This window comes from Oryx dammah, unplaced genomic scaffold (genome assembly GCF_014754425.2).
Source record: "Oryx dammah isolate SB20612 unplaced genomic scaffold, SCBI_Odam_1.1 HiC_scaffold_27, whole genome shotgun sequence".
In the NCBI taxonomy this organism is placed as follows: domain Eukaryota; kingdom Metazoa; phylum Chordata; class Mammalia; order Artiodactyla; family Bovidae; genus Oryx; species Oryx dammah.
Genome location: NW_024070211.1, coordinates 104,347,837 through 104,364,195, shown reverse-complemented (window position 1 = coordinate 104,364,195; position 16,359 = coordinate 104,347,837). Strand labels below are relative to the sequence as shown.

The 16,359-nt window shown below is 36.3% G+C and overlaps 1 protein-coding gene across 4 annotated transcripts in view; it reads left to right on the top strand.

The window, feature by feature from the left end:
* Positions 1 to 15,942, top strand: part of COBLL1 (cordon-bleu WH2 repeat protein like 1) — a 169,038-nt gene extending 153,096 nt beyond the window's left edge. For 3 of the 4 annotated variants that reach the window (XM_040229249.1, XM_040229251.1, XM_040229248.1), the window contains 5 exons: positions 309 to 391; positions 3,852 to 5,173; positions 5,267 to 5,584; positions 9,824 to 10,000; positions 14,662 to 15,942. In XM_040229249.1, coding sequence (XP_040085183.1) covers positions 309 to 391; positions 3,852 to 5,173; positions 5,267 to 5,584; positions 9,824 to 10,000; positions 14,662 to 14,748 — 1,987 coding nt within the window. In that variant the 3' untranslated portion in view covers positions 14,749 to 15,942. The remainder of the gene's footprint in view (positions 1 to 308; positions 392 to 3,851; positions 5,174 to 5,266; positions 5,585 to 9,823; positions 10,001 to 14,661) is intronic. The other variant, XM_040229250.1, reaches the window with a different exon arrangement.
* Positions 15,943 to 16,359: the final 417 nt, after the last annotated feature.

The following is a 16,359-nucleotide window of genomic DNA, read 5'->3' as shown; positions in this document are numbered from 1 at the left end:
TTCATTTAGCTCCTTTTTCTTTCAAAGATAATAATTGATAATAAGAAAAAGATACTCTCTTGGGGAAACTGTCCATCTTACCAAGCTTCTAATATCTTGCTTTGTTACAGGGCCACATATGAAAGCTAGTGTTTCATAGCACCATTTCCTCTTAGCTTTATTTTTTTTTTGCTATTAAATTTCCAATATTTGGCAGAAAAAGATGATTGTTCCAGTCTATCTGTCTTTGGAAATTATTGCCTGTTTTATTGTTGTGTGAGTGTGTGTTTGAATAGTATCATATATAATATACAATATTATTTTTATAGAAGGCCACACATTATGGTATGTAATTCAAGCGACAAAGAGATGGTAAGAAACTTGAAGTCAGTGGACCCAAACCAAGAGAAAGGTGAGTTCCGTAAGCACTAATAACTAACACTTTCATAGCACATACTACATGCCAATGACCCTTCTTAAACACTTTATATTAGCTCATTTAATCTTGTATGTTAACTCATTAATGGGTAGTTACTTTAGTCCCATTTTACAGATGATTGATCCACAAAGATATTATATAACTCACCTGAGGTCCCACAGTAAATGGTAGACCTCAGATTTGAACTCAGGCAGTATGTGTTCAATATGTGTTGATTCCAATATTTGCTTCTCACTACCATGTCTTATGATGTTGTTGTTAAATCTTAGAAGTTATCTAACTTAGCTCTGAATCTTACCAAGGTATACTCTGTGCATACTTATGATCTACTTCTCCTTTTTGCTTCTACTGACTCTCTAGTTCAAGCCTGTTTTATTTCATAGTCAAGTTGATATACCTTGGGTAAAACTTGTCTGCCTGATATTGCAGGCTCAAGCCATCTAATTATGTAATAAAGTTTACCAGGATTTCCCACTCCTCCCCCCATACCTCCAAATCAAGATAGTTTATTCTTTCTCATGGCATATATATTTCACCCAGTTCTATCATTAGGCCTATGGTTATTTTATTATTATCTTTGTCTGGAAAATAATCTTCACCCATTCAACTATTATCCAAATCCTGCCACTTCACTTATTCTGTTGCTTGACTGCTGGAAGCCGTGTAGTTCTGTGTCTCGACTACTTGACTAGATTGGACAGTCTTCGATCAGAGAAATTATATCTGATACTTTGTTTCAATTCCTTATGGAACCTAGCAGAATACTGAGATAACAGTTAAAATATATAGTTAGGATTGGCTTTCAGAAAAAAGATACTATACAAATCAGAAGTGCAGTCAATACACAATGGTATTTTAAGGGGATATGAAGGAAATGGCTTGTTCTCAAGTCCAATCTATTATGTTAGTACATAAAAATAGGTTAAGGTCCATAGAAAACATAGATATATAGGCTGCTGCTGCTAAGTCACGTCAGTTGTGTCCAACTCTGTACGACCCCATAGACAGCAGCCCACGAGGCTCCTGTCCCTGGGATTCTCTGGGCAAGAATACTGGAGTGGGTTGCCATTTCCTTCTCCAGTGCATGAAAGTGAAAAGTGAAAGTGAAGTCGCTCAGTTGTGTCCGACTCTTCACAATCCCATGAGCTGTAGCCTACCAGGCTCCCCTGTCCATGGGATTTCCCAAGCAAGAGTACTAGAGTGGGTTGCCATTGCCTTCTCTGGAGATACATAGATACGTATATAAATTCAATAGGTATTGTATTATCCCAATGTTACAAACAAGATAGACAGATGTATATAGATATGACACTTTATATATGTGGTATGTGTTGGTTAATTTGAATATGAATGTCTTTGATTCATTTTCCTTATGGTCAATAACCTCCTGAGATACAAGTATACAACTTATATATTTGTATATAATTTCCCCATTTTTTCTTCTTGACGCAGCTTTTTAACAACATATATTATGATGGCAATAGCATTTCTATTGAGAAAATATGATTTAAAAGCTGCTTACTGTTTAAAATCATAGTAAAATTAAATCATTTTTGCAAAGATCTGGGTATCATATTAGTATTAGGGTCCCAAGCACATTTCTGTAATAGACTTATTTTGATTTGCACTTGATTTACAATGACCACTGTCAACTCTGGGTGGTTTTTAAAATAATTTGTTATCCTTACAACTAATTTTATTCTGCTTTTTTCCTTTTTTCTTTAAACCTAAACTGTGCACTTATCTAAATGATCCTTTCATCAGGTGGTTGATGTTCGTGTCAGTTTTGAGTAGGGGAAAATATATTATAGTACAAAATATACCTTCTCCCTCTACTGGCCATTTCTGAAAAACAGCCTGTCTATTCATTGACATTTTGTTTGCATTATCAGCAGATATGTAGCAGGATAGACAAGCTAATGAATTCAGTAGTGATTCTAGGCCTGACAAACACTGAAATTTTTGAAATTTTGGTGAGAAATTCAGTAGATAATGGTAATTATAACCCACAGAAAATGTGAAGAAGTTCTAAAACCAATAAATTAGGATTTCTTATAGGGAATTTCATTTTTTAAATATATTTTTTATAATGATTTACCTTCTTTTAGAAAGTGTTTCCATTCTGTAACTGGGATATATCTATATTCAGTGGAAAAAGAGAAACAAGCAAGAGAAAAGGAAATACATTTAGGCTCCTTTTTTTCTTTTCATTTTCCACAGAGGATCCGTTTTACAGTTTAGACAGTGAACTTTATCTTATAGGTGAAAGTGAGTGATTATAAAACTATAGAGAAATACTTGACATTCTTTCACAATTTGATTTCCAAGGCCCACATTTCATTTGTGCTGTGCAAACTGTCATATCTGAAAGGGGAGGCCACCAAGGATTTTGAAGAAGAGGGCTAGCTGGTTATTCAGAAGAAATGATTCTTCATGGACTTGACTAGAGAAGGCTAGCATATATGAATCACTTGGCTCAGTCATAAGCCTCTGTTTCCTTCCAGATGCCTCATTCCAACTTTTTGCCATCATGTTGTTGGCTGGCAACTGTTGCTTTGTTAACCTAGACACTGGCAAATGATTTTTGTTTTCAGGAGGTCTGAATTAAAATTAAGAGGAAAAGTAGTATTGGGAGAGGGAAGTTTGTTTTCTCTACCTGGATTCTGACATGAGAAAAATAAAGTTATCTTTTCTCACAGAGAAAAAAAAAAACCCACATGGTTGTTTTTAATGTAGTTGAAACCACCCGTATTGTGACTGAAAACAAAATCCTCTAAAATTATTTAGCATGGACACCTAATTAGTCAGACAATGAACTTAGGCTGTTTTTATTTCAGCTCTTAAAGGTAAGGTTTTGTGGTCTGTCGTAAGTAAAACTGATAACATTAAAAGGGAAACAATCCTAACAAATGCTAAGTATGAAATATAAATATACTAGGGATTATAGAAAAGACAGAATCAAAATAGAAAAAAAAAACAGAACAAAAACATTTTTAAAAGTTTGTCAGTATCTTTCTGTCATTCTTAACAATGACTGAAATATGGTCTTTACTTAAAATCATAGCTATATTCTATGAGTACTTGTTTTGGGCAATACGGTATCCTAATAAGCATGTTACTGTATCCTAATAAGCATGTTACTGTTACATAAGTGATATATAATACATAGTTTTGTTTTTGACATCTGAGGCTTAAACGGAGTAACGTGATATGGCCCATACAGATTGTAATTAGTCAAGCTGGATTCCTGACTCAGGTCTCTATGATCCCAAAGTCCATGCCACTTTCTCTGTATGCCATTACCTGTATAATTACTGTATAATTGGTGAGCTGAATATTTATCTGTAGAATTCAAACCAACCTGTTCACTTTGAGGGAGGGTGGGTACTGAAAAATTCTATTTTTTTCATATATTTTATATTTTTTCTCTCAGCAGATCAACATGAAATAATTGTCATTCCAACAAACAGAGAAAATAATATGAAAAATGGAGTGAGGAGAACAGAAATCAATGTAGCAGGTGTTGCCAAAAATAACAACATGGACATAGAAGTTGACAGACTATCAAATTATCAGGCATATAAAACTGATACTGCTGGATGTTACAAAGAAAATCATCTTTCTGTTTCATTAGCACCAGATCAAAACCTGATTCAACCCAGTGCAGAAAAGACAAAAATGCAAGATGCGGCAATCCAGACAACCCCTTCCTGTGACAGTTTTGATGGGGATCATCAGCAAGATCATAATTTGTCTGACGTCAAAGTTGATGAAAGGGTGCCAACTTCAAGTAACAACAAATCAACTCAATGCTTATCTTTGAGCCCACAGGATTCTGTAGATATCTCAGGAGAATTCAGGAGTCAGGGCCCCCTTGTCGTACATACAGAGGAGCAACTCACCATAAAAGATCCAACTTGTGCACGTGGTAATGACAATCTTTTGCCTCCTGGAGACGGAACTGATAAAAATTCAGCAGCTTCTTACGTAAAGAATTATCCATTTTACAGACAAGATTATAATCCCAAGCCAAAACCTTCAAATGAAATTACAAGAGAGTACATACCCAAAATTGGGATGACTACTTATAAAATAGTGCCTCCCCGATCCCTAGAAATATCCAAAGATTGGGAATCGGAAACCATAGGGTACAAAAATGATCAAGAGATACATACTTTAGGGAAAAAGGACACTTATGAGAATGTGAAAGAAACGACAATCCAAACAGAAGATCTCGTCATTTCTGAAAGCCCAAAGGAGTCACAAGCAGACCTGAAATCAAAGCCTACCCTGAGAACAGAGCATCAGATGCAAAGTGACGAGAGCTTTACCCGCAGCAGAATGGTGAACCCTCTGAAACCTCCCAGAACGACGAGCGACACTGGCTCGGCTCCTTTTGCGCCAAAATTGGAAGATATAAACAATATTCTGGAGTCAAAATTTAAATCACGGGTTTCAAATCCCCACTCCAAACCAAGTGCTTTTTTCTTGCAGATGCAAAAAAGAGTTTCAGATCACTATGTGACATCTGCAGCCGCCAAGAGTGTTCAAGCTGCCTCTAATCCTGCTCCAAAGGAATTAATAAAGAAAGAGGTGGAAAGAGATACAATACCTCCTCCAGAGCCAGCTCTTTCTCCCTTAAGTAAAACTATTCAATCTCTTCCACAGACACACATTCAAAACACTGATGATGACAGCAATCAGAAGCCTACTGAAACCTCTCCTCCTCCTGTGGCCTCTCCGCTGCCTCCACCTCCACCTCCTCCTCCTCCTGTGGCCTCCCCGCCGCCTCCACCTCCTCCTCCAGCGGCCTCCCCCCTTCCCCCTCCTCCCGCGGCCTCCCCCCTGCCCCCTCCTCCCGTGGCCTCGCCCCTTCCCCCTCCTCCCGTGGCCTCCAAACCTGTTCCTCTGCCCAAGAGTCAGTCAGCAACACTGAATCTGAAAACTCTGAAAACTTTTGGTGCCCCACGACCATACTCCAGCTCTGCTCCTTCACCGTTTGCCCTCGCTGTGGTGAAACGGTCACAGTCTTTCAGCAAAAGCCCTACAGAGTCATGCAGTGAGGAGGTCAAGGGGTCTGCCAGAACTCCAACTGATGCAGAGAAAGGGAAGATTCCTTCTGTAAATACATCTGGGAACATGCCACAACTAGGTGTGAGTGATAAGGTAAATGTAACCTTTTATAAAATAGGGGATTCTTATAAAACATGACTTAAATGGGTTCAACAAGCGTGTGTGTTACTTAATTCATAATCTACAATCAAGATGCAGTAGGGGAAAAAACGAGTAGTAATACATAGAATCTGATTATTTACTCTCAGTCATTATAATTCATATAATTTAATCAGATATTACTATAAGGTCATTATATAATCACCTCATTAGCAAATATTTAAAGTTGCTTTGCTCATACATTTGTATACTGTACTACAGTTCTGACTAGTTTTCTGTGTTTTGCTTATTTCAGTTTGTTGAAAACTTTCCCGGATGTTCTGGTTTACTTTATTTTCTTCTCCAATTCTCCATAATAGCAAAATAAATTGTTTTAATTACATAAAAACATAAGCAGCATCAAAGACTAGATAAAATAACCAAACATATCTCAGCTCTGCACTTTGTCATATACACTCAACCTGAGCTTACCAAATATTGTTATATATAATTTAATTAAAATCAGTTTAAATATGTAATTTTCTTTTTTAATATAAATTTATTTTATTTTAATTGGAGGCTAATTACTTTATAATATCGTAGTGGTTTTTGCCATACATCAACATGAATCCACCATGGGTGTACACGTGTTTCCCACCTGAACCCCCCTCCCACCTCCCTCCCCATACCACTCCTCTGGGTCATCCCAGTGCACCAAGCATCCTGTATCATGCATCGAATCTGGACTGGCAATTCGTTTCACATATGATATTTTACATGTTTCAATGCCATCCTCCCAAATCATCCCACCCTCTCCCTCTCCCACAGAGTCCAAAAGACTGTTCTATACATCTGTGTCTCTTTTGCTGTCTTGCAAACAGGGTTATCGTCACCATTTTTCTAAATTCCACATATACACGTTAGTATACTGTATTAGTGTTTTTCTTTCTGGCTTACTACTACTGTGTACAATAGGCTCCAGTTTCATCCACCTCATTAGAACTGATTCAAATGTATTCTTTTTAATGGCTGAGTAATATTCCATTCTGTATATATACCACAGTTTTCTTATCCATTCATCTGCTGATGGACATCTAGTCTGCTTCCATGTCCTGGCTATTATAAACAGTGCCGCGATGAACATTGGGGTACAAGTTTCTCTTTCAATTCTGGTTTCCTTGGTGTGTATGCCCAGCAGTGGGATTGCTGGGTCATAAGTCAGTTCTATTTACAGTTTTTTAAGGAATCTCCACACAGTTCTCCATAGTAGCTTACTAGTTTGCATTCCCACCAACAGTGTAAGAGAGTTCCCCTTTCTCCACCACCCTCTCCAGCATTTATTGGTTGTAGACTTTTGGATAGCACCCATTCTGACTGGCGTGAAATGGTACCTCATTGTGATTTTGATTTGCATTTCTCTGATAATGAGTGATGTTGAGCATCTTTTCATGTGTTTGTTAGCCATCTGTATGTCTTTGGAGAAATGTCTGTTTAGTTCTTTGGCCCATTTTTTTGATTGGGTTGTTTATTTTTCTGGAATTGAGCTGCAGGAGTTGCTTGTATATTTTTGAGATTAATTCTTTGTCAGTTGCTTCATTTGCTATTATTTTCTCCCATTCTGAAGGCTGTCTTTCCACCTTGCTTATAGTTTCCTTTGTTGTGCAGAAGCTTTTAATTTTAATTAGGTCCCATTTGTTTATTTTTGCTTTTATTTCCAATATTCTGGGAGGTGGGTCATAGAGGATCCTGCTGTAACTTATGTCGGAGAGTGTTTTGCCTATGTTGTCCTCTAGGAGTTTTGTAGTTTCTGGTCTTACATTTAGATCTTTAATCCATTTTGAGTTTATTTTTGTGTATGGTGTTAGAAAGTGTTCTAGTTTCATTCTTTTACAAGTGGTTAACCAGTTTTTCTAGCACCACTTGTTAAAGAGATTGTCTTTTCTCCATTGTATATTCTTGCCTCTTTTGTCAAAGATAAGGTGTCCATAGGTGCGTGGATTTATCTCTGGGGTATTTTGTTCCATTGATCTATATTTCTGTCTTTGTGCCAGTACCATACTGTCTTAATGACTGTGGCTTTGTAGTAGAGCCTGAAGTCCGGCAGGTTGATTCCTCCAGTTCCATTCTTCTTTCTCAAGATTGCTTTGGCTATTTGAGGTTTTTTGTATTTACATACAAATTGTGAAATTATTTGTTCTAGCTCTGTGAAAAATACTGTTTTCTGTTTTGTTAATTCAGTGTCAACATTCCAGTTATATGTATGTTGACCAAAATATCACTTAACCACCATCTAACCTTCAGTTCAGTTGCGTCTGACTCTCTGCGACCCCATTAACTGCAGCACGCCAGGCCTCCCTGTCCATCACTAACTCCCAGAGTTCACTCAAACTCACGTTCATCGAGTCGGTGATGCCATCCAGCCATGTCATCCTCTGTCGTCCCCTTCTCCTCCTGCCCCCAATCCCTCCCAGCATCAGAGTCTTTTCCAATGAGTCAACTCTTCACATGAGGTGGCCAAAGTACTGGTTTCAGCTTTAGCATCATTCCTTCCAAAGAACACCCAGGACCGATCTCCTTTAGAATGGACTGGTTGGATCTCCTTGTAGTCCATGAGACTCTCAAGAGTCTTCTCTAACACCACAGTTCAAAAGCATCAATTCTTCGGTGCCCAGCTTTCTTTATAGTCCAACTCTCACATCCATACACGACTACTGGAAAAACCATAGCCTTGACTAGACGGACCTTTGTTGGCAAAGTAATGTCTCTGCTTTTGAATATGCTATCTAGGTTGGTCATAACTTTCCTTCCAAGGAGTAAGTGTCTTTTAATTTCCTGGCTGCAATCACCATCTGCAGTGATTTTGGAGCCCCCCAAAATAGTCAGCCACTGTTTCCATTGTTTCTCCATCTATTTCCCATGAAGTGATGGGACCAGATGCCATGATCTTCGTTTTCTGAATGTTGAGCTTAAAGCCAACTTTTTCACTCTCCTCTTTCACTTTCATCAAGAGGCTTTTGAGTTCCTCTTCACTTTCTGCCATAAGGGTGGTGTCATCTGCATACTGACCTTAGTGATGTATAAAAGGATAATTTGTTGATTTCGTGTTGGATCAACTAAATGATATAATTTGCTAGACTCAAGTAGTATAGTTAGAGGATGCAATTCACAGTGTGAAGTATGATAATCCCCATGCAATTAAAAAATACATTGTGTACTTTTTCTGATAGTGTTTAAAGAATACTTTCATATTTGCATGACAGTTCCAGAAGTATTTTATGCTACTTTTTCAAACACGCCTAGAGTAACAGAACATTAACCATGTTGCCAAGTAAAGATTTTTCCATAATTTAAAGCAATATTTACCTTGAAAAATATTTCTTTATAGTTTGCATTTTTGTTTATTACTTTGATATCATATCAGGAAGAGATATATGATCTAGAGATTAATTCTTGGGAGCAAAGCCTGTGTTTTTTTTCTTAGAATGGAATACCATTTCTAAACAACAGAAGCTTGATTTAGATAATACAGTTTTTGAGCCATTGCCTGAGTTCTGTTTAACTCATCTTTTATAAAGATATTTGACAGTTTGAAAAAGACATTTTTAAGATTGTTTGAATACAGTTGCCAGTGAAATCAGTTACTAAATATTCCTTTCTAAGAAGTTTAATTAAAGTTTTGATTCTTAAATTTCTAATATTTATTTTCAGTCTCATGGGAAAAATAAAACACGGGCATCACTTCGTCCCATTGACTTCCAGAAAGACAAAATAAGCTGTTACATAGTCATTAATACTCCTTTATTAGAAGATGTGTTAGGTTCAACCAGTATGAAATTGCCAATATTTGTCCATTTGTACCATCAAAAATAACTTCATAATACTAATATATTAGAACTATGAAAATGGGTTTGTTTTTTTAAGTCTGTGGATTTTTATTATTACTTTGTCTCTTCTAACTGACTCTATTGGAGCATTATTTCATTTACTCAAGGACAGTAGAATTACCACTGCACTGTGAAACAAAGAGACATATCACTTTTCTTCCTTAGCCTCCTGAGTTCAAAATGAGGGAAAGTAAGGCCCTTATCTTCCAGCTGAGCCTGACATCAGATATAACTCAGTGGATGAGGAAATAGTTTAAAGCACCAGTGTAGCAAGTGGGGGTTCTTAAAGAGCTATTGATGATGAAAGTGTTTTGAACACTGGCCCGTTCTTCACCTGGTATTCATATAACTTTCACACTTATTTTTACAGGAAAATAACTCTGCGCATAATGAACAGAATCCTCAAATACCATCTCCAACTGACTGCCCGTCGTTCACCCATAAGAGACAAAGTTCTTCGACATTCCAAAGCTCTGACCCAGAACAGATCCGACAGAGTTTGCTGACTGCAATTCGTTCTGGAGAGGCTGCTGCCAAATTGAAAAGGGTAAGTTTTCTTTATCAGATGGGTGACATTGGGTTTATTTTCAACAGTGTCAAACTAATACTTAGGGGAAATTGTTTTCTGGCTTTTAAATCTGAATAGGGAAGATGCCAGAAGTTCCCCTTTTATAAGTCAAGGGTCATTTTTGAAGTGTAAGCTGAGAGAGTCCAGAGTGTTACACATCCTTAAAACTATGTCAGGTCTATTTTCCAAACATGGGCCAGGTGCAGAAAGCAAGTTTTGCTCATTATTATATGACTATATATAGAAAGTGCCCCGGAAAGTGCCTCTTATTTTAAGAAACTGTGTTAGCACAGCAAGAAAGAGTCTTTTGGAAGGAAAGTCCCTCCTTTACTCCAGAAAAGCTGCGCTATTGTAAGAGCCTGCAAGTTTTCAGTCCTGGCTCCTATAGTAATCAGCTACTACCGTACTGATTGGCTGGTTAAGGGGGGGGCAGTTTTATAGGCTAAACTAAAAAAATGTAGGGAAAATCTAGGGAATTTAGATGATACCTAATGCAGAAATTCAAGTTTTAATAATGCCAGAGTCTAGCTTCAACTGACATGTGAGAGAGCAAGGTAACACACTCTGTTCTCGGAAAGCATCACAGGGAGTTATTACAGATGAGTTTCCTCTCTGTTGCCCTCATCCTCTGAAACAGGATGTAGTGAAGCCTTAAGCCTGGCACCATGACTTGGACTTCCCAGAGGCTGCAGTCTCCCCTAAATGTCTTTCTTGCTCCCCTTAGTCATCTTGGTTGCAAGTTCCTCAACACCGAGACAAGAGAAGTACTCATTGTTTCACTGACTCCCTAGGCATTTCATTTTGTGAATTGCTTTTCTAATCATTTTAGAAGCTATTTAGAGAAAAGTAAGAGACTTGTTGAGCAAATCACCGAACTCAACAAAAAAGGCATTTGCGAAAGAAAAGGAATGCTGCAAAGATAGAAAAAGGGGAAGGCGTTCGTGTCAGTCGGCTTCCTAGTGGGTTTCGGGGGAGCCCTGAGTGACGGCCGTTTGCCCAGAGGACTTAGCATTCCCATCTGGGCACACATGGTGAGTGACAAGGCAAAATAGTGTGTGCTCTCAGGAGTGGAGGAAACACAAAGGAATAATTCAGGGGGTAGGTCTGAATTTCGTCGATTATTTGTAGAATTTGAGTTTAGTCCCAGGCAGCAAACAGCAGCAGCAAAAAAGGAATATTGAAATTGGTATTTCACAGGTCATGACGTTTATACTTTTGGGGGGAAATACGTTCCTGTAAATAAATTGTACATTCTCATTCATGAAAATAATTCTAATTCTGTTTCTAATTTTATAAATTAAGGATAGAGTTTCAAAGTTCTCAATTCAGTAAATTTGATAAGCATTTTTTAAAAACAGAAAAATACCAAACACTGTACTAGATACTGAGGATACAAAATTGAGTCAAATGAAGCCTCTGCCTTCTGGGTGTTCAGAGCCAGGGATTGAGAACAGCGGTTCCTCACGCTCACGGCAGAATAGAAAATAATTGAAGTATCTTTGTATTAAATCAGTGGATGTATTATTAATAATCAGTTTCAATGAGCTAATTGCAGAAAATAATGCATTAAGTTGGAAATGCCTTTTAGGCCAACAGGATCATACAGGCAGGCAGCTGTATACTTGGTGTGTTATGGGCCCTGATTTGGCAGTCTCTTCACAGATAAAGCTCTCATTGCTTCCAGAACGAGCTGGATGTAAATCAACACAGAAAGCAGGCCCTAAATGATGATCCTATAATTGTATCCTATTTATTACTCATTACTTTAGGTTCTATTGAATCTAAATTTTATCTCTTCCAGTAGGAGGTTATTGATAGCTCTGACTCTCTATAATGCCAGCTCCTAAATTCTGTTTAATGAAAATCCCTTGCATAATCCTTTTTCTTCCTCTAAAGAAAGACATGGGGTCTAGTGGAGTTTATTATATCTATATGCCATGATTAACATCTTCACTTCTAGTTATATATGCTAAAAATGTGTTTCAATGTGCCAAGACTCAAGAATATTGTTTGTAATAGCTCCAAATACATATAACCTTAATATCCAAAAATGGTAGAATAAATAGTGGTATATTTAAAGCATGGACTATCAAATGGCAATAAATTAGATAAGATATACTAGTAGATAGAGACATAAATAAAAGATATGTGTAAAGTTGACAGCATACAAAACTAAATTATATAGTGATACATGCATAGTGGCAATTGTTCCTAAGTGTTGGGAAATAATTACAAAAGTCACAATAGGGTTACTTCCAGAGGGGAAGGAAAAGGGTTGTTAGAGGTTTATTGGAGCAAGACTGGAACACAATTTAAGAGGGAACCAAAAAAATTAGTAATCAGGATAAATATTGTTTCTTTTTTTCAAGATAAATATATTTTAATGCAATATTTTTAAATATAAAAATTAATAAAGACAAGATCAGGAGGGAGCTGGAGGTATTCTTTCTCTTGACCTGGGTGGTGGGCTACATATATGTCTGTTTTCATTACGCTGTTCAATGCACGTCTCTGTACATGTATTATATTTCAAAAAATTGCAGAAGGTGGTAGAAATAGACACAAGGCTCTAATTTCTTATGCTTTTTTCCTTACTTACGATAATTTCTTTCCTGTGCTTAAGTCCCATATTTCTGTGCTGTTCTGAACATGTCTCTTGGTTTGTTTTAAATTCTAACATTTCTTTTATAGAACAACAGTTATAGTGCCAAACAAAATCTCCAGTGATTTTGACAGTGGGTTTAGACTGTTCATCAGAAAGTTGGCTCTGTGTTTGCCTGTATCTTGGCACCCAAATGTTCACTTTAAGTCCAGGTACCAACCTGCCTTATGGCTCTTGTTCATATTTGAGCAATTAACCTTCATTATATAGTTGGTTCACATTAGAACAATTATCTAGTTGATAGCTCTAGTGTAAATGTAGTCATGAATTTTCATGTTTCTGAAGGCTTTTTTTCCCTGTACCTTACCCCCATCTCAATCTGCATATAATCATGGTGATTTGTCTTGTCTTCACATAAAGCATTACTACATCCAGCACAGTATTTTATAAAATGTATTTGATGTTAAGACATACAGATGTGTTTTTGTGCTGAGTTGTTCAGTCGTGTTGGATTCTTTGTGACCCTATGAACTGTAGCCTGCTAGACTCCTCTGTCCATGGGATTTCCCAGGCAAGAATACAAGAATGGGTTGCCATTTCCTACTCCCAGAAGCTGTACAGTGCAGCCAAAAAAAAAAAAGACTACATAGAATTTGTGTGAAAGAACCATAGCTTATTTGCTCCTTATTGGTAGACATTTAACTGGATTCTAGTTTTTTACCCTATCAATGATGTTACAATGAGCATCTTTATTTGTAGATATTTAGAGCCATCTGTATCTTTTTTAAATGCTTAAACCAAATTTTCTTTTACTTTACAAAGAATGTGAGAACTGCAGTTTTGGCAAGAATTACAAAAATAACCCCTCACACACAGACCTTTCAGACCAAGACCGCATAGCAAAAAGCCATTACCTGTCTGTTGGCTGCACTTGGAAAGTAATCCCACATGAATACTGAAAAGCATGTAGACAAGTGTTCTTCCTCTGGTGGCAACTTTTTTTCCTTAGCTGTTTTGTTTCAGGTGGATGGTTGTCAACCATTCTATTCCATCCTGGGTTCCTAAGATAGTCAAGAAAATTGATTAGCTTGGATTACTTATCTTTGTTTAGTAAAAGGCCACAAATGAAGCACCAGGAAACCAAAGCTAACTAAATTTGCCAATTTTATTTTCCTTTCCACTAACTTACTCTGTTGCTAGGCAGAATCTGGCCTTTTGTACTTCAGTTCTCTGCTTGGGAGAAGAAGATAATGTTTGGTTAGGAAGCTAAGCTAGTCAAATTATAATCAAGAGATAAATCAATTCTCTTAAAATATTGTTATATTTTACATGTAATATTTTAAAATACTATACCTGCTTACTATGTAGAATCCAGATAATTTTCTTCTACATTCTTATAAATAATGTTGGAATTTCAAGCTATTTAGGAAATTTTGATTTAGTGTTTTTTATTTACATACAGCTTGTAAACAGGAAACTTTGCCATAGAATTTTGGAACTTAGGAATGTATTTGCAGTTTTGGCAAAACAGTCACAGGTTTGACATTTTTAGCCCTTCAAATGAAGGCATTTTAAAAACCAAAGCTATTTTTTCTTATAAATAAGGGGTACCTGGGAGAGAGTAACTTCAAGTTAATATCATCAATATGAAAATTACAGAATTCATTGCTCTGTGGGATTCACTATGTTCTTCTACATTCTCCAATGTACTTTGAGGGAACCAGAATTAATCTAGCTAAAAATGCGCTTTAACAGCTTGGCCTGCAGTCTGTTTATGCTCTTGTCCTTTGAGTTGATTTGGTAATTTTGTAAAGACTAAGATGTGTTAATGGATTATTTAACTTGTTTGTTGTGGAAATAACTAATTTTTAACTTCATGGTAGAATGAACATTTATTCTTGGTTATTTGAAATTTATTGAATGAAATGAAATTTTAGTATTAAGCAGAAATTAAAATGTTGGTAATTGATGGAAATTCACAATTAAACAGCTGTCCAATTTTACACTGATTGCTGCAAATTGTGTTTCTTTCTCTTAGGTTACAGTTCAATCAAATACAATATATGTGAATGGAAAGTCAAGACTCAGCCGTTCTACGTCCCTTGATTCCCCGGGTAACCATTAAATGTTGCCCTGCCATGCCACACTTCACCACCTCTGCTGCGCAGAACAACTTCATACTGATGGAGAATGTTAGCAAATGTATATTGAGATATACACTAATATATTATCTATTAAAGCATAAGAATTTGTGCTGTGACTTTTAATGCCAAAAGAAGAATTACCAGAATTTATAATTTATAATAATAAGTTTGGCCTTTTTTGCCTTAAGAACTGAATATGCTAGTTCAGAACTTTAAGACAAGATGTTGATAACGCATTTTTTCAAATGAGAAATAGTCACTTTTTGTTTTCACTTATTTTCCACTTATTAACATTATCTACCATGGTGACTTAGACAAAAGGATAAATTAGGATTCATAGACTTATTTATGTGACACCTAAATAGCTAGGCAAACATAGATCTGACATTTGCTGCCTCAACGTTACAGTTTAATTGGAAATGTTTTTAAGTTATATTAAAGCCTGTTTGTGCTGAAAGTTTGATCTAGAAAACTAATGCTATCAATAAGTATATTCAGTTTAACAGTTAATTTCAACGATGAATCACTTAGCGTGCAGGTCTTATCTTGCACATTCTTTATGTAATTACAAAATCAGTGTCAAGTTTATCAAAAAGCTCATCGTATTTTAATATTTTATTAACATGGACACTTAAGTTTTTTAATTTTTAGAACTTAAGTTGCTCAAGGAGAATTTTAAATATTTTCTGTATATAATTATAACATTATTGTCACACAGATTTTGCACATTTTATGTGCCAGAAGCCTTAAAATTCTTCCTGTGAAAATGTTGATATATTGTGACAGTTATTTCAAATTCGATATGTAGAGAAGAATAGGGGTTAGTTTATGTCCATATTGGAAAACTTTAAAGATTACTTGGAGGTTTCAGAAATCCTGGTTTTAATTATAGTGATAAAGTCATTATGTAGTTCAGAAGCTAATATTCTAAATAATATATATTTACATTAAAGTTAAAATTGTTAAGCAAAACAATGCCTAACTTGTTGGCTTGTAATGATTCTGGGATCTGAAGCTTGTTGATGTTCTGTTCCTACCTGAAGAATTTAATTGCTTGCTTATTCTAAATGCCTTGTCAAACAAACTGATGTTACATTAGTTACTGGGATATCTGCCTCTTTGGAAAATATGTTGATTTTTCCTCTGTTTAATAAAAGCAAGTTATATATTTGGGATGCTTTTTTAAAATGCAGTGTGTGTCAATCAGGTATTTCTACATTTCACTTGATTTCATCTCCATCAGCCAGTAAACATACTGAGACCATGCATTCATCAGGGATCTCTAGTATACATAAGCCCATATGTTCAAACTCCAAAAACCACTACCACCACCACAACTAGTGTATATAAGCCCACACATTCTAACTTCAAAATGCATAACATGCTTGGCAGAGTTTCTGACACAGGGAAAGTACACATTAGGTTAAACTCTGCTGCTATTACCTTGAATCAGACTTGAAGAGACCTACATATATGGAAACCTCATTATAAACCAATAGGAAAGGAGTGACTTTTTTGAAAAATTGTGTTTGATTATCCTCTTGGAAAACAATAAATTTGGATTCATACCTCAAACTATGAACAAATATACT